The 24,339-nt window shown below is 44.4% G+C and overlaps 1 protein-coding gene across 1 annotated transcript; it reads right to left on the bottom strand.

Annotated features, from left to right (window-relative positions):
* Positions 1-219: 219 nt before the first annotated feature.
* adora1b (adenosine A1 receptor b) lies at positions 220-6,757 on the bottom strand. The gene is made up of 2 exons (XM_057041738.1): positions 5,590-6,757; positions 220-4,426 (listed from the first exon to the last, which is right to left on the bottom strand). Exons 1-2 carry the CDS (start codon positions 5,928-5,930, stop codon positions 3,646-3,648), a joined length of 1,122 nt encoding a protein of 373 aa, XP_056897718.1. The 5' UTR covers positions 5,931-6,757; the 3' UTR covers positions 220-3,645.
* Positions 6,758-24,339: the final 17,582 nt, after the last annotated feature.

Below are 24,339 nucleotides of genomic sequence, written 5' to 3' on the forward strand. Positions count from 1 at the left end.
CAGTTCAGCTATAGGATTATGTACTCCACCTATTAAAAATGATTAATTAGCAGTAATGGAAAACTTTCAGTGACTGTAAAGTTATACTTGATGATTTTGACCTACTTATGATAACCTACATTCTTTTAAAACCGTGTGTTCTTGTTTTTCTGTGCAGGAATAAATTAAATAAGTTATAGATGTAGTTTGATATTGAACACGCCGATGATATCCAATCCCTCTGTGTTACAAAGAGTTTATTTAGGTAAGGAGGTCTTTGGGAAATCCTTCTGAAGATTTGAGATTAAAGGGCCTGAAGTGGCCATCGTAACCTGTGGGAAAAGCTTAATGAAGGAAGCAGATGTGACCTCTCCACCCTGCATAAGAAATCAGAATTCCCCTGGCGCTGTTTAGGGCTCATTCTGAAAATCTTGGTTTTATTCCTCGCCAGCAGGTGGCAGCCTGCCACAACGACGGTCAACGAGGCCAAAGGAGCCAGAAACGGTGCTGAGAATTAGTGCCAGGTAGGAGAAGACGCTTTGAGAGGAACACTTGAGAGGGTGGATGCTGCAGCCGAGCAGAGCCTGGAAGCACCTCTGAAGTCTGCTCCATAAAAAGGCTCACTGAAAACGATTTGAAAGTTTCTAAATTTAGCCTCTCGTCTCATCTGCTGTTCCACGCAGCAGTCTATTGTTTAGTGTGGTTTGATGGGAGAAAAGAGATGAAATATTAATGTTGTTCTAATTTTACAGGCCTGCTTGGTGAATAATTCATTTTTTATTTTTTATTTTAGGTGAAATGAGTTTGTATTATTTGTTGGGTTTTCACACATGCTCTCAGCCAGAGGCTCCGGTAGAGGCAGTCTCAAATTTATAGATGTTTTTTTTTTTTAATCTTTGAGAATTGTTTCTGTTTGTTGGGTTTTTTTTCTTTTTGATTTATGCAAATGGTCCATCTGCTGCAAATGTGGCTATGCTTTTGCATCTCTGCTCATCATTTTTGATGCAGCCACCTAGGAATTGATGCTCACACTCCTGCACGCCAACACAGCTGCTCCTGCATCAGGGGAAGGATTTTTGTGACTGATTTGTTTTTAGCACAACTGCAGCATGACAACAGATATCTGCTGCTGTAACCACAACTTCTTCAGCTACATCCTTCTTGTGCTCACACCCTCACTGCTCTTCATTAAGACCGAGTTCCTGTTTCGGCATTAGGAGAATAATGGGCTTACATGTTGGTGCCAAATGATGAGGGCTGAGAAGGATCAAACAGCTCGTCCCTTTTCAATAAAAAAGCTTGGTCCTGGGAGACAAAGATCAAGCCTTTTCCCCTCCGCCGCGATCTCTAGATGACTGTAGGATCTTTGGGGGCTTCAAGTGTTTATGTCAGTTGGACTTGCTGATGTTGATGAAGAAGTGCAGTCCTGACATGCCGCTGAAATGCACCATCCTGTGGAAATAATGGTTGTGACCGCGTGTCAAAGCATCAACCTCGTCTAGCAAAGCGAACTCGTTTTAACTGTGGCTGCAACCAACCCTGAGTTCACTCTGGAACTTAAGAATAAATCAGTGGAAAGAGATGCTCCTTTCTTCCTCTCTGGATCTGCGGTTAGCGGCCACATTAACCTCAAGGGCAGCCAGTCACAGCAGAGAGGAGGTCAACTGGTCATCGCTCCAGCATTAGACTGTCCTTTAAGGTGCAGATCTATGCATGAGCAGAAACTCAATCCTGAAGCTCAGCACCTTCACAAGACATGATAAGAATTCCCACGTTTATCATAATGAGCTTCAAATATCGAGAGCTTAAAATATCCAGGGCTGATGGTTTTATAACCTTACAAAGTGTTGATTCACAGTATCACTCAACTTTCTCTCTTAGTCTGGCTAAACCCCCTATAAATAGGTTCAGTCCTGTTGATAATTTATCACCATTTGCCTGCTGTATTTCTCTCAAAGCTTCCTCCGGCTAAAACAAAAAAGTGGCCAAGCATAACAGTGAGGTTAAAGGTGGTAAAACCCACTGTTTACATGTGGGAGAGTGTAAATTAGCCATCATGAGATCCTTTTTCTGTTTTGCATGTGGCCAAAATAAACAGAGTGTGCCGAGATCTTCTGCTTGACGGAACCACCCGAACTGTGTTGGCCGTGATCGTCACCGTCTTATGGAGAAAGACAACTTTTGTCTGGAATAAAATGAATAAAAAGTGACTTTTTTTACAGGAGTGTCAAGCAATGTTCACATCCAAAGTTACGCTTGGAACAGAGGTCCTGCTTTTAAACATATTCAGCTGCTTCTTTAACCAGTGAGAAATTATAAAGTACAGTATGGACGAGGTCATGAATAAATACAAAATTAAAAGAATAAAACAACAATATTTGCACAATTTTGTAGGGATGAGAACAGTAATTAAAGGTGCTAAATATTATTATCTTTAGTGAGCACCCTTATTTTAAACATTTATTATTCACTGGTTTGTCCTCTGGTGTGTTATGTACAGGGAACCTGGTAGAAAATCCAAAAATCAGGGAGCTGCAAAGGATTCTGTTGATACTGTTTCTCAAATATCCATGTACTGTAGTAATAATGTTGACTGGCCACTTGAGAGGTTTTTGGCAAGACTGCAACACTTTTCATGCCAGAGCTCCTCTCCACCTTTGTCAGTGCACTCAGTCCAGTCTTTACGGGGAACCAAAGAGAACAATTTTACATTCTTAAAGTCTTTTGCTTTTTTACCCAGCGGCATTTGAACGTGCCGTAATTATCCATCTCCACATGCCTCGGTGGGGCAGAATATTGAGCTTATAATAAACACACCCACTCAGCTCTTTAAGTCCTTCTAACCTGTGTAAGGCCGTGGAGGCGTGTGGTATGGTGTGATAAGGTCATTAGACAAAAACCCACCACGCTCACCGCCAGCCGGCACAGTGGCTGGATAAACACCAGCGTTAAGTGCATCTTGTCCCAGTCCCCTGTGAACAGCTGTCATCTTGTAGCCAGTAGTTTCCTGCACACGGCTTCTAAAAAGGTTACCCCCCACCACCCCACCCTCATCTCCAGCTGTTGGTTTCCCATCCCTGCCCGTCTCATCGGTAATGCAACAGTACGTCCAGTTCCTCGCAGGACTCCGGCACGGAGGAGTTAAAGGATTAAAAAAACTCTCGCATCATCACCCTGTCTGGTTGGAAACACCTCGCTCACCGTTGCACTCGCTGTGTCACCAAGACCCCGTTATCGCCCCCGTATTTACGTCACTGTTACATTCACAACCCTCAGCTACTCCCAGTTTAGACATACACAATATGACAATTACAGGAAGATGGTTCTTCATTTGGAAACAGACGCTCTGGCTTTAAGCTACAGTTGATAACCTGATACGCAGCAAACACAGTGACTTATTGCACATTCAACAAAGTGTGAGCAAAATGAACTCCACATGAAAGAGTAATGTCTTTAGATTACTAAGATAGCTGCATGTTGCCTTTTTGTCACTGTGACCAAACCAAACACTGTACGTCCTCCTCAGGACATCAAGTGTTCCCTTAAAAGGCTCCTCTGCAGCAAGGTTTTGTAGAACCGCTCCTCACGAGAACACGTTCGAATGAGGGCGCAGCCCAAACGGGGGCCCTTCAATTTCCCCCTGCAGTCATCAGCAATGTCCTCGCCTCAGACTGTATCCTGTTGCAACAACTGTGGCTGCTCCTGTGGTGCCAGGCTGTGGTTCTGCTGCCGCTCAGGTGCGGCCTGAATCAGTGGAGTGGGATCAGACTGAAGGATTTTGTCCCGAAGGGGCATCTCCGTCTGTGGCATGAGGCTGGGCATTTCCTTCCTGTCGCTGGGCTGGAGCTCCAGAGCTGGTGTGTCTTTGCAGCAGAAGTACTGCTGCCAGATTTTTCTGAACGCCATGCGGAACTTCTTAATACGGAAGGCGTAGACAATCGGGTTGACAGCGGAGTTGCCGTGAGTGAGCAAGATGGCGATGTAGAGGAGCACGATCGGCTTCTGGCAGTCTGGGCAAAAGAGTGTGATGCAGTTGATGATGTGGAGGGGCAGCCAGCTGATGGCAAAGAGGAAAAGGACCAGAGCCAGCGATTTGGCCAGATTTAGCTCCTTGTCGTAGTACTTGTTGGGATCCGCGTGACTGGTGTTAAGCTTCTTGTTGTTGAGCTGCTTGTGGATCATGTAGAAGATCTCAGCGTAGATGACCAGCATGAGCAGCAGTGGCGGCAGCACCCATCCGAAAAAGTTGAAGTAGACCATGTAGTCCATGCTGATGACGTTCTCGAACTGGCAGGTGATGACGAGGTCGGAGCTGATGGAGCCGTTCTGCTGGAGGCGCCTCAGGTTGTTCCAGCCCAACATGGGCGTGAGCCCCACGATGAACGCCACCGTCCAGCACACCACCACCGCCAGGCCCGCGCGCCGAGGGGTCACCACGCATTTGTACCTGCAAACACATCATCCCGTCAGCACTTTTCCCACTCAGATGGGGGCGTTCTTTCATCATTTGTTCTGCTTCCGGTTCTCTTCTGATCAAATGCTGCCAAACATGCAGGACAACTTTAATTTATATATCCGAGTTGGTGACATGATCTGAACAGCATTTCTGGGGACAAAACCGAAGTGTCGGGAATGTAGTGAGGCTCTGGCAGCATTTAGGTGATAGGAAATAAACTCTTTTTTGGTCCATAGACCTCAGACAAAATTTTAAGCACCATCATTTCTTGGAAGAAAACCTTTAGACAAGGCTGATTTTCAATATTCCACATTATTTAAACAGTTTTTGTTGGTTTTTGATAACCTTGTTGGTAACAATAGCAGAGGGACCTCTTTTTTTAAAATCAATATTATTTTTCCATAAAAGGACAAAAGATCCAGCTCGATACCGAGATAAATCACGTAGAGCCACAACCGAAGTACGAGAGGCACAAGGATCCCGCCCTTCTGAATCAACACTGGCTGCTGTTTATTCGGGTTTATTGATGTTGGGAAATATTAGGGATGACCTTTAAGTGCAGCCTTGGGCTAAATAAAACATTACAATTGAGACCAAATGTCACAGGTGCCATCTCTCAGATTAGCATCGATTAGGGATCTGTGTGTCGAAGAGATGATCTGACACCAACGAGGGGGCCTGGGAAAAAAGGAAATTAGCCCGAGGGGGGCTACAAAAGCAATACAATGTTCTACACCACCTGAAATAACTGAAAATCCAATTTCTACATAACATCACCACGGGTTAGCCACTTTATTGATACAGAATATTAAACCTTTTGCTTTTGAGTCACGCTGGTTGAGTAATTAAGTCTACAAGGATATCTGATGAACTCTAATTAAAAGTCTATCAGACATCAAGTGGTAATTAAAAGTTTGATGTTACAGCCTCTCTCCTACGGTAAGCGTATCCTTTCAGCCTCACAGCATCATCCCTCTACCTTCTATTTCACTCTTGCAGTGGTCTTGCGCAAAATACAAAGACAATCGTGGTGACAGCTAACCTGACCTCTTCTGTGCCCCCCAGGAACCGAAATACCACTAGATAAAGAACCTTTAGGACAGCTGTCAGGTACAATGGGAAAGGTTGGATGTGCAACTTCCAAACCTCGTTACCTGGTCGGGATTTTGACTCTGAGGTAGCGGTCAATCGCGATGGCCAGGAGGGCCAGGATTGAACTTTGCGTCAGCACCAGCACCGTGCACGCCACGAGCAGGCAGCTGTAAAAGTGAGTTTGGAGTCCGATGCTGATGGTTATGGCCAGCGGGATGACCAGGGCTCCCACTGCGATGTCCGCAAGCGCCAGGGAGACGATGAAACAAAACGTAGTGTCGCGCAGCGATTTGTTAATTTTCACCGCCCAAACCACCATCACGTTTCCGATTACGGACGCGACTGCAATTAGCACCTCCATCCCAATGTAGAGCGACTCCTCGGATAAAAGTGCGCCGACCATCCTGGCAGGTGAATATGTCCTTGAACAGATTGATTCGGGCTCAACAGTCGTGTTTATTTTTGTCACTCCAATAATTTCCAAAGAGGACGCGCGTCCGTTGGCGTCAACGCGCCCATATCCTCGTTTATGCCACGTGGAACTTGCGGGAAATGGAACCCAATTGTTTCCAGAGGGAGAAACACATTGACCGGCGGCATATCTATGGATGACGGCGGTTCCTTTCGGAGCAGGTATTGTGGTCGGGCGGCTGTCGTGCGTCGCTCCTTCTCTGCGCTTTGCGCCTCCAATTGGGAAAATCCACCTGCTTCAGCATCCTTCCACCGCGCTCCGGTTTATCCAGGAGGCTGTTTTGTAGTTATTAGCCCCTGTTTTAGTCTACGGTGCATCCAAAAAGAATTAACAATGCAGCCCCAAAGAAGCAAAGGAGAAAGTATCTTGAGGACGGACGCGCGGAGCTCCTGCGCAGGCGCGTCCTTTCTCTCACGGTGATTCGTTTTCAATAAGAGCCATAATGCATCCTTTGGAAAGAGACGTGCAGTGTCCCATTACCTTTGCGTTGATTAAAAAAGGAGAGAAATCTCATGGATAAATACCGCCTTCATGTATTCGCATCCATATGCACGTGCTTCATTTTGAACAGAAAAACGACTGCTGTAATCTGGTGCGGGACTGTCCCAGGAAAGTCAGCCGGTGCAAAGGTGCTTTGATTCGCTGATACAGCCTAATTGTGTGTCCCGCTATAAATACTGCTCTCGCACGCCCTTTAAGCTCCACGTTAATGGACCTTGCGTTAGTGCCGGGGGTGAGTAAATGAGCAACTGCACCTGTCAGGAAGTGAAAAAGAGCGAAATTTAGAGGCAATCTTAAAAACAGGGGCTGCTCAAATACTGCTTTTGGCTCGCGATGTCTGATAGAAAACCTCTGGGAAACATAAAGCAGTAATACACTTATTCGGGTCATTCCAAATATATTCACACACTTTACACTACAAAGACATCCAGCTACCTCAGGCCTTCTATTTTCTGCAAACTAAGAGAAAATGTATAACAGCGCAAGAAACCTGCCCAATTTAGATCTATTGATCAAGCCTTTAAAAAAAGTGCTGGCAGCTTTTGAAGAAGTTCCAGCTGAGAGCTCTCCAACAATAGCAGGATCTGTGGGAGGAGAACTGGAAGCCCACTTGCCAGTTTGTAATGTGCTCCTCAAACTGGTGAAACTGGAAACAGCAGGACCGGGGCTTTGGATTCTAGCTAACAGAAATAGGCAAAGCCTCAAATTAAAAAAAGAGTGTGTGATAAAGGGCCGAGAGAACAGGTGTAGAGCGTTTCTGTCTGTGAGAGGCTACAGGTCAGCCAATATCCACCAAGGAAGGAAAAACAGCCATCTGGTCTGCTCCCAGCGACTGGCATCGCAGCCACTTGTGACATTTTAATGAGCGCCTGTGTGGGGGTAATGGATGAGAAGTCAATCCTCGCAGGCCAAATGTTGTGTGCTAACACACTTAGACTGATGATGGCCAATAATCCAACACGGGTTCACTTTCACTTAAGACTTCAGGCGGCATTTCCGCCTCCTCCCTGCACTTTTACAATTTATTCTGCACCAATGACAGTTTCCCACACCTCAATTTAGAGCAGCACGCCCTGAATTAAATTGTCTAAATTGCAGCACGCCCTGAATTAAATTGTCTAAATTGATGAGATTCTCTGTTCTTCAGGATGCAACAGATTCATTCCTTATCATTATCTGATTTTTAGATGCTGAGTGTGTGACTGACATGTTGTCTGAGCGCTGGAACCCCACAGAGCGGAACCTCTTCCCAGATTGTGCTGCTGTCCGTGTTTTCTCAGTCACGACAGCAGCCGGACAGTTTGCATGAGCTGTAAAACATTCCCAGCAGCTTGACACTGCTTCCCATTAAAGCCTGTGTTGAATCCATTTTAACAGGCTCGAAGTTCTGTGATGGCTGGTCAGCTCCTGAAATGTGGGTTCTGGGATGCTTCGCTTAACATTTGTCAGATTTGGCTGCTTGGGGATGTCTGACCAGTCAAGTGCAATGTGCTTCCATGTTCCCAGGCAGATTCTACACTCCAGTTCTGCTCTCTTGACGAAGCAAGGATTAGATATTCGGCTCCTCTAAGGCCCGTGATCGTGAGTTATTTGTGACGTGCGGTGGTTGTGAGGTTGGCGGGCTTTAATCCCACCTCTTCAGTCAGTCTAGTTGAGATAAATGACAGGGAGACGTGCTACACGATGTGACGCCCTCGCACCTCGTAAAGCGCGTCAACCTCTCAGCTCTGACAAAAAACAATTTATGTGAATGCTTCTGCTGCCTGGATGATGAAACATGCACCCAGTCACGTCCGTATTCCAATATGACAGCCTCACAAATCCATGTCCTCCCCTGAGTCTCGCTGCTGATCTGCCTCCAAAACCAACTTTGCCACCCAGCAACACGCGGCGATCTGGGTGGAGGAATAAGGGAGACCGTGGAGACTGCTAAAGACCTGCAATGTCATCCTATTCTCCAGGGGGCCCTCAAGGAAAACTGTTTAGCTGTTTTAAACCTGGCTGGGGATTTTTACGAGGAACCGTTTGGTGAGAAAAGAAAAAAACAAACATAAAATGGATAAGCTGCCCTCACCATGGCGAATAAGAGACAACACACTGCTCTCAGGAAGTCTTCTGTGTCCTCTGAACAGTCAAACAAGCCCAGAAAAAAATGGTGACAACAAACATGTAAAAGGTGATTGAACAATTGAACATTGTGTTGGTTCAGGTTTGCACCAGACAGATAATCTTTTTTAAATGTTTGATTTAGCTGTAGCAGTGACGCGAGGTAGATTTTAGTGAAGTTAAACAGGAAAGGATTATTCTCTTGGGTTCTTCTGATCGTGAATGTTCTATAAACTGTTTGTATGAAAATTAGTGCCAGTCGTAAGCAGGGGCCTGGGCGTTCCAGCCTCATGCGGCCACAGGGAGTGACAGTATAAGCAACCTTTGGAGCTGTGATTGCACAGAATCTTACAGCATTATTGCTTGTTTAACACAATATGGAGCAACTCCTCCATAATGTTTAAAATAGCTGTTTTGGAAGATCTATACCACAAGTACGACAGAGCCTGTAAGCCAAAACAATAAGATGGTCCCTGTCAGAGGTTGGAATGTTGCCACCAGCCCATCCTTTAAAATTAGTGGAGTAAAAATAAAAAGACATCAGCTCAAAGGGTTTTTAAAAACAAGCATTTTTGAAAAATAGCGAAAACAGAAATTCCCCTTCCTGATAAAGGAAAAGCAGCTGATAGCATCTGGGAAGTGAGTCAGAGCTTCAGCGAACTCTGCACACTCTGCACGGCTCAGACTTGTTGAAACAAGCAATTATCCCTCCTTTATGTGTTTGTTTGCTGGAATTCTGGCTGTATTACCACACGAAGGAATTAAAATGTCAGAATTCATTGACACTGAAATGACAAGAGGGCATGATAATGAAACTCATAAGCACTGATAGGAAAACAAAAACCGATTCTGTGTGTGGACACGCACACGTGTGTGTGTGTGTGTGTGTGTGTTGTGTGTGTGTGTGTGTGTGTGTGTGTGTGTGTGTGTACGTGTGTGTGTGTGAGACACATCTTATGTTCATGCAGGCGGATTTGCAGGCATTATGGGATGCTGCTCTGCGTGCCGGATTGCTGATAACACTTGAGCTGGCTAGCAATGGCTCCGTTAGCCGATGCTAACAATGTAGAGAAGATTTATGGTTAGTCTCAATTTTCTGCTCGGTAACAGAAGGCATCTGCTGAATTGATCAGATGAAGGGGAATATCCAATGTCTTTTCTCAGTGCTCTTGTGCTCCTGGAACTGCTGCATGACAATAACTAGTTTCTTTAAAGGCAGCGCGTACGGTAGCGCTAGTGTCACGCTCCGTTGTGTTGAAGCACTGTAATTTTTTTTTAGTTGATTGCAAATTGCCAATTTACCCAAAAGAAGGTGATAGTTAGGGAGGTTGATTGCATGCAGTGCATGAATGATTTGAATGATAATTAGATGATTTAGATGATGATGACAAACTACAATTAGATGTTTTCACTGATACAGGGAGGAACAAAGCAGAATGGGAGCAGAAAGCGAAATCATCTCTTTCAAAACATGTCAGCCTGATTCCGCTTTGAAAACAAAGGAGACACAGACACACAGAGAGGAAGTATAAGTGAATAATAGGTTAGACAGGGTAGAGAAAGAATGGTAGGAGAGGTGGAACATGTGTCGACTAATGACAACCCTCTGGTCAGGTCGAACACGAATAAAACAAGATTTGAAGTGGCCTCGTGCGTTTTTAATGTTCCGGCACGTCTTTTTAGTGCTGGCTGTTGTCAGCGCATCTCACTGCAAGGAAAACTAGGTCAAATGTGTAGTTTGGGCTCTCCGCGGAGCTGCAGCTTCAGCTGCTTTGATGTTTCCTCCCTAATTTTGGAGGCCGTCGAAATCCAGAGTTGCAAAGAAAGAATTTAATATCAAGGCCAATTCGTCAGCAGCCGAGGAAACAGCGTGAATTCAATTCAATGCCAACGCTCACAAATGTACTCAGACTCAGAGTGTCATTCGGCATATTGTTGATGCTGCTGCTCATTTATTCAGATCATCTCAGTGTGACATGATGCACAAATAATGTTCATCATAAAAAATTTGGAATGTTTATTTGGTTTAAGTGATTCAAGAAGAAATTCAGCCAAAATAAAACAGCTTTCATAGTCAAAATTCTCCCAGATAAACTGTTGTTTTTTCCCTTTGCCACTTGCTTCCAGATTCATTTGTCGTACAGCTGCTTTCACATTTCCTATTCGCCGGCATCCATCAGCTTTAATTCGAACAGCAGAGTTTCCTCCTTCACCGTCTCTCTCTCTCTGGAATCATCTACCTCAAAGATGAAGCTGACATTTCTGAAGCATTTGAATTATCCAGGACAATGTGTAAACATGGGGAGGAGGATGGCGTCTGCTGTATTTGGCTGCCTTCGCCTTTGCTGATAAAATCTGTCACTACAAAGAACACGGGGAGATCGTGCGATGTAAACGGTGTGTGATTTATCCCTGTCAAAACACACACGCAGCCGCTTCTCAAAGCCATAGTCTTTCCAGTCTTTCTATTAAGATTGCCAGAGAAAGTATAAAATATAAAATATAACTGTATTTGGCAATAAACAACAGCGTGAGCCAGAAGGAGCAATAATAGTTGGCTGCAAATGGCTTTTCACGAGAACACATTTATTTCCTGCCTTTTTTTTTTCCTATAGCAGTTTCACAACTTCCCCCCGAAGAGAGAGAGAGTGGAAATTTGCTTTAAAAACCTCCTCTGCTGATTTATTTTTTTTAGAACCGACTCAGGTCTCAGTGGCGCTCTGATAATTTAATGACGGCGAAATCCCCACATACCACGTCCACCTGCCATTTCAATCCAAGAGCAATACGGCAAATGGTGGAAACAACCGCAGGCAAGGCAGAGATTATCCCCATGGGTGCGCATGTGCGTGCACGTGAGCTCGTGCGTGTGAGCGTGTGCATGAAAACTACAACTGCAGGTCTGCTCATGAATATGAGGACTGAGGCCGATGTGATGTGAAGATTCAGCTGAGGGAGCCTTTAATTTCTGGTCTGAGCCGGTGTGAGGAAATGAGGCGGCCTTCGGCGCACCGCAGCACGCAGACCATCGAGGGACCTAAGAGGTCGTTCAGAGGTCGCGGTTCAATCAATCAAGGACCTTCTTTATGTCCACTGGCGGGAAAGTCTTCCTGACTTTTGGTGGTGTTAACATGTGCACGTTTCTATGGCGCCGAGACTGTGCACGCTGCTTAGAATTCACCCGGATTACTTCTTGACCCCGTGACCCCCACAGGGACGTGACAGCTGTGCTGAAGCTCTTGATTAAATGCTTTGTTCAGGCACAGATATATTCCTGCCGTACTGATATAGGCAGTTCCATCATTTTCCAGCATCCTTATGGGAATCCATATTTGTTTCTATGGAAACGGATGGAGAATCATTGTATTTGAAGGCTTTTGGGAGGAGGTGGGTTTTTCCTGAGCATTTTCCTCTCCTCTTGACTTCAATTGTTTTTTAAATGAAGGTGTACGGTCCACGGCTGGAACCGCTGCAAACATGTTCGTTTTGAACATTCCAAGTTGATAAATGCAGCAGCACACAGACTCAATAACGCTGCAAAAGTCGATAAAGTGTGAAATTGACACGGTCCTCCGGGGAAAAGCTTTTGTTTTTGGTACGTGAGCAAAAAACAGATGGCCAAGCGCAAAATATTTAAAAAAAAGAAATCAAGACGGTCACTTAAAAGGTGTTTCATGTTTGACAGAACGGGAGCCTTGCAGAGAAAAAAGACTAAATATGTGATTAAATATTTTAGAAAATATGCAGTGGTCAGTCTACCAACATTATTTGTTCCCAAAGCAATTCGTCAGCTCCTGGTTGCTTCTCTGTGGGCTCTTCAGACCACTGACACTGTTCATCGCCACTGTGTGCTGCTCCGACCAATAATCGTCAATTCTCGCCGCCGAAAATCTGCCGACTGATTCCCAAAGCGGACGTGTGAGTAGCCGGTGGTGTCTCCTCCTGTGTCATTTGCATATTTATGCCTGCGCACAACTGTTTGACACACGGTGCAGCTGTGACCTCAGGCCCTGCTCTACCTCACATGATGCGTTGAATTATTAAACAGAGGGGATTGTTATATCCTCCGGCACTCCTAAAGACTCACATGACCTGTGTCACTACAAAATACGACACTACAGCGCTCCACAAAGCACCGCGTATGCGCAGGCCTGCTCTATATGGGAGCGTCTGTCTTCCGCTGCGCTGTTTCAACAGCCCGAAGAATCTGACGCTTGTATCCCCGTTTTAAACTTCCTGCATTTGCAGTCACGAGCAAATCATGCAAGATTTAAATTTCTCCTCATGCCTCTCCCTCTCCTCCATCCTCTGCAGACTGTCATGCTTTCATGGAATCTTCTGCACGGGGGTGTTCTATTTTTGGAATATTCCTATACGGCGTCGCACCCTCGGGTCAGGGAAAAAAAAATCACGTACACACGTGTATTTCAGGGATGTTCCAGGCACAGAAGGGAGGCACGATCAGATTGATTTTGGCTAGTTTGCTTTAATACTATCTGGAAATTTGGGACTCAAACTTTTTCACTTAAATAACTGAAGAGTGCATATCTATTCATGGAAGTGTGCTGCATAATTTCTGACTTTACGTGGCAGTTTTGTTTGATCTATAGCGTCTAATTGAATTCCCTCTGGCCTGTCATGCTGCTGAACAGCCAGAAAGCACAAATTACAGCAGGTTCATCTAAACCTGCCGCATCTTTTCAGGTCAGGCGATTCTTTTCACGAGGCGTCGCCTGCACAAATCCTCTCAGGGAAAAAGAAAATCCTCTTGACCTGTTTTATGCCAAACGGGAAATCATCAAAATCCCAACTGAAGTGCAGGGAATCTAAATCAATTCCACAAATGTGACGTGTAAGGTGATCCATGGAGGCAGGCCAAGGTCTTCTATGAAGGATCAGCTGATGTGTCCTGAGCTAGGGGCGTGACACCCAGGCGCGCTTCTGTTCATGCTGATGACAGGTTTCACCTCTATGTTGTGTCATTTCATGCCAGTTGCTGTTTGCTTGTCATTAATAAGCTCGTGATGAGAGCATGAGCCTTTCAATCCTTTAATCCTTTCACTCCTTAAACATACATCACGTCCCCGTCAGGATAAATATCAGCAGTTTAATCCAACCCTGCGGGTGATTAAAGGTTAGCTAATTAGCTTGCAGCATTGAAAACCCCACTGAGATAGCTTAGAGAAGAGTCACACTGGCATAAATGAAAGAGGAACCAAACCACGTCCTGATACTATTAGTTGGGTTCTTTGGTTTCACAGAGGCAGTTAGCATTATTGACCTATGTGTATCTGTATTGATCCTTCCAGATCAAAGATAAATATGGGTGATCTCAGGTTGTTGATTCAGTGTGGGAGGATAAACCCTTTGTCAACCAGAAATAATTGATTTCTGTCTCCACTCAGAAAGCAGCTCAGCGAGAAAGAAAAGCTCTGGACTTTGAGTCAAACTAGCTTAATTAGAATGTCCAGCTGGCTTTGGAAGCAACGCTTGATCCAAAAACAAATCACAGCTCGCCAGGTCTTGTGTTGGACGTACACAGCGATAAAAATAGGTCCCCCAGGAGAGAGAGACCTGCTAAATCATAGATGATGTGGACAAATGGACGTCTGAGCGCTTCAAATGGAAAACGTCACGCAACACTAACAGAAACGGGGGTGGAAAGAGAGAGAGAACGAATTGGCTTTAATATTTGAATCTCCTTTCCCCCAGCACCCGCTTTTCTTTGTCCCTCTGTTCCTGACAAGCTGCGCTCTACTCAGAGGGGTGATGTTTTGTATCCATGGCCACAGCCTCCACCTCCGTCTCCCAGCGAGACCAATCAAAGGTCGCGCCTCCTTCAAGTCATGGCAGCGCAGTGCTGACAACCAGTCAGAGGACTGAGGAGATTTTGCACAACGGAGATTTCTTTTGCCATTCAGTCTCTCTCTCTGTTGCTCTCTGCCTCTGTCTCTGTCTCTCTCTCTCTCGGTGTAGTTTGACACACACCGCCTAACTTCCTCTGGCTTCACCTGTCTGTCTGAGTGATGTTTCCCCGACAGATCTCCTCCTCTCCTGGTCTTTCCTTTCATTCCCATCTCTTTATCTAAACAGTATAGAGTCTCTCACACTGATGACCTTCAGACACATATTTCTGGGCTTTTCTAAGACTGGATTATATTTCACCCTCTGTTGCTGCTCAATTGAACACCGATGTTACCACTGACAACAGGATGTTGACAAAGTTACACTCAGTATAAGACCATTATGAAATGGTTGCTCATATTTAAATATGGTTGTTCATATTAAAATATTAAAATATGAACAACCATTAGGTGGCTTCTCTTCCCAGTTGAATGCTCCAAGGTAGCGCCATGAAGCCTGACATGATGGCAGGATGGAAATCAACAGCTTTTCCTCTCCTTTGTCTCTCTGACCTTGGGTCAAACCTTGTGTTGCATAGCTGTGGTTCTACCTGACACCATTATATTGTGTGTCTCTTTTCGCTGGCCGCAGTAACCAGAGTACTGAGGAGCTCTCTGGGCTGTAAGCTTGTCTTACTAAACGGAGCACAAGCACAAGAAGAACTAAAACTTTCCAACCCTTTACAGCTACAAACACAAACTACATCCATACATCAAGTACTTTGGATTGCATTAATAATGAATGGCTACTCATGCCTGGCATAACAGTCGGGAAATACTGGATATCGAATTGCATCTCTGAAAGAAACAATCAATAGCTGGCAGGTCCACGTCTCTTCAGTCTCTGCATCTGACCCTCCAGAAATAGAGAGTATTCAGCGGTGTGGCGAGACCGGAGAGCCGTTTTAAAAATGCATAAACCCACTAAAACTACAGAATCATTTTGAGCAGAACATAAAAGGTCGGCAGTTTCTCACTCTTCAACAAACGAGAAAATCTGGCTCTGAGGAAACCATTAAAACGCAGCAGACTTCCGATGAACTGATGGCAGTCGTCCCTCGCGGGCCCGTCTGTCCGCGACATTAACTGCACCGCCTCTCCCTAATGGATCAAACCGCACCCCAGTAAAAATGGAGTTTTGTCTAGAATTGTGATTACAACACGATCAGCAGTACGAACGACGTGTGCGGAATAATTTGTGTGGATGTGACTGAGAAAAGAAGTCAGAGAAGTTTGGCTGAATAACTGCGCTGTGTGAGTATGAAATGGCTCAGTGCATTGAAGCAATCCGGTTGCCGCATTCCCCCAGATAAGCTTTAACAACCCTTCACAAGAGCAGAGGTGCTGCAACTGTTCCTGTCACTCCCCGTTCAGCGAGTTTATCTTTTATTTCCAGGAGAACAAACGTGTTGTTCCAAACATTCTGAAAGCCGCCGGTAATTTACAAAGGACATTTCATGCACTGGCTGCCTCTGAAGTGACTCAGCCCAGAAAACAGGGAGGCGTTGCAATGAAATCTTGATCTTCTCGAATATCATTTAGGAAATAATGAGCTGCTCAGTTTGAATTAGGCTGCGCTTCAGGCGAGTCATTGGTTTGTCTTGCAGTCAATACCATTCTACAAAGCCCTTATGTGTAGGATGGATGATTGGAAGCTGTGGTGCAGCTACCATAAACATATACCTGACAGGACGGGCACATCAAAACAAGAACCGGGACTTTTTCTCTCAGCGTTCTGCATGAGGGCTCCCAGGCCATCGCCTGTTTCTGTCATTCCATTGTCTTCTGGACATTTTGGTCCCTGCAGCCTCGATGTGGGAAGATCCGTAGAATTTCTGGGGCAAATGACTCAATCCCGCTTCGAGTGACTTCCACTCCAGCAGAGTTGGAGGCACTTTGACAAACCCTCTCTGCCAGCCGGGGTTCATAAAATGGTAATGAGAACTCTCCTGCCTGCTGAGAATGAGGCACACGCCAGGTGTTGGCAGCAGATCAAGATAGGCTGCTTATTCCACTGTTTGGAAAAGCCTGCGCAGCGGAAACGACAATCATCCTGACAGGTTGTTCCAAGTGGACTAAAAAAACAGGGAATCTGAGAACTGAGCAGTTTTTCTGCTGGCACTTTCAGGGTCCTGAATGGAGATATCAGTGGATTTCACATTTCACGGCGTCACTGTTAATTACTAAAGCTGTCTTTGTCGGTGACATGGCTGTAATAACCAAAAGCAACGTGTTAGCTTCTCTGAACAATAATTGCCTTCCCCAGCCAGTAGAAAATACATTTTTGTTAACATTTTAAGCCTTGTGCAGGACTCTCCAGGGGGCTTTCTGAGGATATTAATATTTCACTCCTTGTACATAAAATGAAGCCTTTAAAACCTGACAGGCTGTTTATCTGAAAGGTCAGCCAGCAGTGGATAGAAAGAAAATCCTTTTTATCCTGGCAGACGAGAGTACATAATTCTGTTTCCTTCTCTTATTTTTGGGGCAATAAATTCAATTATCCCTGTTGTGTAGAGCCAAATAAGGAAACTAGTCTGTTAAGGGTTCCTGTGAAGCAGGAAATGATCATAAATGATTGCCTGATCTGGATAATAAAACACTATTTTTGTGCATAAGTTATTGCTAAGCAATACCCTCTCATGCACCTTAATAGATATTTCCAGTAAAGACAAATAAAGCAGCTGTTTTTAAGTTGACTTTTCAGCTTTATCCTCTCAGTGTTTTCATTTCCTCCCCTCACAGAGATTTCGCTTGGATTTTTTTTAGGAGGTGCTGTCTTGATTACATCCTTGGGTCGGTGTGGAACTGTGAGTTCTTGCTGAGGTAGTTTGGCTGGAAAGCAAGAAACAAAACATCTCTGAGGGCAGTTTTGCTGAATGATTTGTGGAGAGCGGCCTCATCAAAGAACGCTGAGCCCGAGAGTGTAGGTCAGGATACTGCAGATGCGATTATGTGCAAGTCAGATGAAGCCGTATTCAAGGCTTTTAGCTGATTTGGCTTTTTCCATTTGCTGCACGTTATAGTTCGTTATAGTTCTAAAATAGGGTGGACTTTTTTATTGTAACGCAACTATAAAGTCTGGCCATTCAAGCGTGATCGGGGGGAAGCATTTAGCCAATTAGCCTTTAAGATGAGGATCGTGAATGCTCTGCAAATCATAAAACTATTTATTTTACCAGGTGAGAAGTGAGCTTGCAAATTGGACTTGTGTTGCCTGACAAATGACTCCAAATAAATTATAATGATCTTTGATAGGGATGCACGCAAATCTTAATTTGCCTGTCTGTGCATTACATTATTCTATTATATTTCAAGCATGTTGTCTTGACACAGATCCCTGTAGTGCTGTACGTGACCTTTAATTTAAATAAACATGCCGTGTCAGAACACGGGGCAAGAAATAAATGTCCTGGAGCTAATGAACGCGTGTGTGCGGCTCCACCTTTTGTGTGTGCTTCACTCGTGTCTTGTAGCTATTGCTGTTAAATGGCACGTAGTCTCTGTGTGTTCAAGCCAGGCTTTTAAATGTTCAATGAGCCAGACGTTAATGAAGACGAATGTGGGCTTTCTGTTTCACTTCATTACTGAAAATCGGTCACATACGAGTGAACTTCTGCTTCTTAACTTGACTGGAATAAGCTTTTTCATCCAGGGGGCCATTTACTTAAGGTGCAGTCAGAGATGTTTTCTGTCAGTCAGGAAGACACAGTCAGCTGATGAGACACACAGGCTAATGTAATCAAAACTCAGTAGCTCCATGGCAGAGAGAGAGAGAGAGAGAGAGAGAGAGAGAGAGAGAGAGAGAGAGAGAGAGAGAGAGAGAGAGAGAGAAGAAATGCTTAAAAAGACTGATTTAAGAAAATGGAAGATAATTAACAACGTGTCTGTATGTGTCTGCTTACAGCTCCTGTATGTACAGACTCACAGCAACAAAGACAGTAATTAAAGCTTCAGTCTTATTCTGAGTGTTTTTTTTTCTCCATTTTCTACATACATTACCTGTTATAAATGAAGCCTTACACAGAAAATGTATGCAGTGTCATAAATCCTATTCCCTATATAGGGCACTAACTCGGATGTAGGGAATTATGTAGGACTGTCTGAATCTTAAGTGAGCATCGCTGTACCCTATTTAGTTTTAAGTAATATATCCCGACACACACACACATATATATATATATATATATTATATATATATATATATATATATATATATATATATATATATATATATATATATATCCTATATCCTTTGTGGTTGCACAAGAGAAGCTACATGTGTTCTTAATTATCACTAAATAATTTAGTTCCTTATTAAGGGCACGTTAGTACATCAAAAACCACTGAGGGTTTTGTATTTATTGTTTAATAAAGAAAAAACAAATGTTAACCAGAAATGACCTCGACCTGGTTTGTATTCATTCTGTTACTATATAAAACCATTTAAAACATCAGTGTCAAAAAACAGGTTTCCCCTCAACCTTGTGATAAGATTATGTGGTGATTAGCGATCAGTAAATGACTGTACGGACACAGCGTTTGTTTTTCATGTCTTAACTCTGGTATAGTCACTGACTGGCCAAAGTAGCCCCAGCTAATTTTGATGACTAGACAGGTGGACTGACACACAGAATAAACAGACACTCTGGAGGGAAAAAAAAGAAGAAAATCTCTGCAGCATCAGCATTAAGTGCCTATTAAGAATTTCCGTAAGATAGAACACCCTCAGAGTTTATCATGGTCCATGAAACATTGGAATACTACAGAAACGACCTTCATGCGTTGCCTTTAAAACTGCAGACTCAGCTCTATATGCACCTCACATGTAAACTGATTCACCTCAGCTTACACAGACGTGCATCGATGCAGGACAGAAGGCCCGGTGGAGAGCAGGCAGAGGGAAATTGGAGATATATGCAATATTCATGCGTATCAGCAGAAAGGATCTATTTCTACATTTGCATCTAAGTGTATACCAGGATATAAATCCATGCAGAAATTAGCACAAAACATCAAGGATACTGAAAGGTAGCTTTGAAAATATTAGCCTTTGGAAAAAATGAAACAAACACAGCCTACTTTGGCAAACAAGGAGTCAGAGGAAATGCAAGGAGCAAGAGCAGCAACCTCAGGGAAAAAAGGGAGAGAAATAGAATAAAAGGGTCTTTCGTGTCAAAACAGATTCAAATACTTTTCTTTTGAACTAAAAAAGAAAGTAAGTTTTTTGGAAAATAGGTTATGCAGAGTGACACAGGAGCAGTTCCTGACTTTTCTGCTCATTACTGTATTATAATGAGTTTTCAGTCACCCACCAAAAACTTGCAAGCGCTGCGTGACAGGTGAAAGCACCACACTAAGATGCCACATCTCCCGTGTCTATAGTTAATAACCGCTCAATGTCTGCCTCCTTGCTCAGTACTACTGTGAACAAATACAGTCACACATCTGCACGGCCTTTGATTACAGAATAGTTGCTAATTTCTTCCCAAACGTGCTTCAACTGTGTCATTGATCGTGATTTGGCTGATCTGACTGTACTGAAAACTTGTTGTGACCCCGTGGCGCTGAAGTCATGCCAACCGAGGTATGTGCATCCCAGCTGGGGCCTCTCCTTGACAACAGTGGCGTGCATACAATCGAGTCATGAACTTGTAATCGTCACAACATCTGAAGCCTTTAACATCCATATTAAAACACACTTTCCTGACAGTTACAAACTTTAAATCAGATTTTCCTCATCTATCTTTAGTTACAGCGAATATTAAGACGTCTAATCCTGCAGGTTTCCCGCCGTGCATCGATTGTTTCATGGATTTGGCCAACAGGAGTCTAAACTTGCTGACGTGGGGCTTTATTTCATCCCTAATATGCGACTCTGTAAATGATTGCCGCAGAGACAATGTATTGATCATGTTGCAGCCGCTCTGCGCCGCTGCCATTCAAATTTACTGCTAATCCATGTTTAGAGGTACTCCAGAGGTGGGGATTACTGATAATGATGAGCTGTTGCCGAGGCAGGAACACTTTAAAGAAACACCAAAAACATTTTAAGCTACCTGCTGAGCTTGTGAGTAAACCTCCCTGTTGAGTGAAAATCGGTAAATTATTTAATTTGAGTTGGAGAACACTGGGTTAGTAGGGAGATGGCTGTGGTTAGTCCTCTTACAGGAAATGAATAAATTAAGATTAGGTAATATCCACAAAGACTGGAATGGCTGCAGGAAAGGTGTGGAGCTAAGGAGAATATGGCACCGTGAGCACGGTCCAAAGGTGGCTGATCACAGGCTGTGCAGCCATCTGCCCCTGTAGCACCATTGGTGCCGTCTGACAGCACCTCTCCTTCTCTCTGCCCAACAACATGACAGGAAAGACTCCTCAGCCTCCTCTTTGCGCTCTTCCTCCATTCACATAATGTCGGAGCGAAGCAGAAATGTGATCCTTCTGTAGAGGATGAGCATTCATTGATGCATCCATTTACTGTGGTCATTTCACATCTGTCGTGAAAAATATGGGATGGAACAGGTATAATCGTACAACTAAAAATGACCTTTCCCCCCCAATCCTATTGTAAAATGCAACACATGCTAGTTCATGAGGTCATGCGTGTGCATCTAAAGAGCAACCAGCCATGTGACTTATCTCTCTGCACAAGAGGTGAGCAGTAACGAGACCATCCATCGATTAATCCACCTCCTGTTCACTTCCCTGTGTGTGTTTGTGTGTGTGTGTGTGTGTGTGTGGTACAGGTAGCAGGAAAATTTGACTTAATGTGTCAGAATCAGTTGTCCACCAACTGATGAGGCACCACAAAAGACAGTTGCTCACACACACACACACACATACACACACACACACACACACACACACACACACACACACACACACACACACACACACACACACACATACACACACACAGAGGAACATCCTCATATTTCTATCTTTGTGAGGACATGCATCGATATAATCCCTTACCCAGCTCTTAACCACCCCAACTAACCCCAAAACCTGACCTAAACCCACTTGTAACCTCAACTATGGAACAAAGTCTTAACCCTCAAATAGTCCTTTTGAACTTGTGGGGATGTGTTTGTAGCAGTTACAAGGACACCCCTCTACACACACAGACCAACACACGCACAACCAATAGCCTATTCCCTGTGGTGAGTGTGTAATGATGAGACTAGTGTGCAGGGCAGCAGCTACAGCTGCTCGTAGCCTCACAAGTGCAGTAGTGGTGTCGGGAAATGATCGAGCGGTTGCTCTGCAGTAAACACGAGTCTTGAACGCCACATCACAGGGATACTTTGTCATGCGTGGAAGCAGCGAGTCATATTGCATCCTTGCGCACAGTTTCTCTGGGGCCTTTACCATCAATTATTCACCGTGTCTTTTATTATGGTTTAGCGTACCTGTCCGTGTGTGTTTATTCAAGACACTGAAGGTGAGAGGCAGAGGTTTAAACACCAGTTTTCTTTTTCACACACTGTACAGACCCTGGGGATCAGTATTAAGGTAATCAGCGGTTTGAAGCTTTGCAGAAAGAAAACACTGAAGAAAAAAAGGTGTTCTGATCATCATTTGGTCTTTGCACAGATATGAAAGCAGCCTAAAGTCTGATGGCACATACATGTGTACCGCATATAAACTTGTTAATATTCCACAGGGGACAGCAGCAAGCATTCACATCTGGATGTTGACACCGCGCCAGTGGAGATGGACAACAAGAGCTCCACACGTAGCAAACAGAAACAGCCCTCTCATCAAACCTGAAAGCGCCGCAGGGATGGTTACGCTGGCGGTCACGAGAAATGGCGTTTTAAACACAACATCATACAAAATCAATACAGTGTGTTTATTAGAGCTGTACTGTTGTTTTAGCCGCTCCCATGCAACAGTGTCTCTGTTTTAACTCAAAAACAAACATCATTAATTGGCTTCTTCAGTTTTCACCCACAGGTTGGACGAATCCGGCTCTACAGCCTTGTTTAGCCCAATAAAGTAATTTGAAGGCTGGAGGATCACCCCCCCCCCCCCCCATCCATCCACCCACCCACCCATCCATCCATCCACCCACCCCCCACACACACACACACACACACACCTCCACCCCACTGCCACGGTGATATGAAGAGGAATTCGCAAAGATTTGAAGCCACCCAGGAAGACAATTAGACCCTTTAATTCCTCAGTCTTTGCTGTTGCCATGACAGAAAGCTGTCAGCATATTCCTATGCGTAATGCAGCCTGCTCTGGGAGGGAGGGAGGGGGGGGAGCAGGCTGACTGGGTGCTATAATACTCAGACCACTCCAAGAAATTTAATCAGCTAATCAACTCACAAGTGAGTATGTGTGTGTGTGTGTGTGCGTGTGTGTGTGTGCGTCTGTGCGTGTGTGTGTGTGTGCGTCTGTGTGTGTGTGTGTGTGTGTGCGTCTGTGCGTGTGTGTGCGTGTGCGCACGTGTGTGTGTGCAGGTAATCATACGCCTCAGGGCATGTTGCGGTACATCGTGACCCGAAGCCCGCTTGCAAATAGTTGCTCCAGCACCTCTGAGTTAAAATTAGAAACAGACAATCAAACAGTTTGCTGTCAATGTTTGCGCTGAACTGCTGAATTGTAATGAACAGAAAGAAAAAGAAAAACACGTGATAGTGCCCGCGGGGGGGGGGGGGGGGGGTAAAGACACTGACGCGATGCAGCGATACTGGTGAGGAAGACGACAGTCGCGACTTCTCACCAGCTCATTTTAGCATCCACTTATCCCCAAGGGACATCTCACACATGCCAATAAACATCTCTGCAGGAGAGTGTGTAGAGCAAGAGGGCAACATCCCAGAGGGAATATAAACTGCCACCTCCACTGACAGAGCAAATGTGTTGACTCAGAGGAATGGAGGCAATGGAGCCACTTTATAACCGCCACAACTTACTTAAAGATGATATAATGCAGACAGGATAATAAGATAAGGATAAGAGTACTTAAGGAAGTAAAAGTAATCTGAAATCAAGGTAAATATTTCCACAGCGCTCATGAGATTGAGTAAAGAAAAAAAGCGATGACGGCACGTAGAGCACACTGGAAAGGTAAACAGGGGGTTACAGGATAACTTTTAATAACAGCTGCAGCTGATGGCAGGCTGCGCAACCATCTGCTTCTGTGGCGCCAAAGCTGCTGTCTGACAGCATGTTTCCTTCTCTCTGCACAACAGAGAGAAGGAAACCACTCATCCTCTTGACCTCAGTAACCTTTGGCCTGCTGCATGCTGTTTAGATTCTTTTCATTGTCCCTTCATACATATTATTCTGGAAAGTAGCAGAAAAGTGAAGCTTGCATGGATGATGTGCCACGTTCACAATTTATGTATTAAGAAGGAAATGAAATATATGATGGAGGAAGTGTGAATAACATCATGTTGGTTTGTTCTCTGCCTGTATGAGGCCGTGCACATTGTGCAGCGAACAGTAGGCAAAAGAGCAACCGGCTGTGTAACTTATCCAACTGCACAGGGAGTGAGCAGTAACAAGGCCTTCCATTGATTAATCCACCTACCAGTGCACTTCCTACAGTCTCCTTATTGTGTATGCGTGTGTGTTGATGTCCAAATTATCTGCAAAGCAGGGTTTGATTAATGTGCCTGTGCAGCCACCCCAGGTATAATCCTGAAAAGTGAACCACACACAAGCAATTGGGGGACTGGGTCTACAAAGGGAGCTGTCACCATAGCAACATCCCTATTTAGTAGCCTAACCCAACTGAATGGCTTTTTGATTTGACTGTAATTATTATTTTTTTATTTACATATAAAAATATTGTTACCTATACGTAA

The sequence above is a fragment of the Takifugu flavidus genome, chromosome 8 (genome assembly GCF_003711565.1).
Source record: "Takifugu flavidus isolate HTHZ2018 chromosome 8, ASM371156v2, whole genome shotgun sequence".
Taxonomy (NCBI): Eukaryota; Metazoa; Chordata; class Actinopteri; order Tetraodontiformes; family Tetraodontidae; genus Takifugu; species Takifugu flavidus.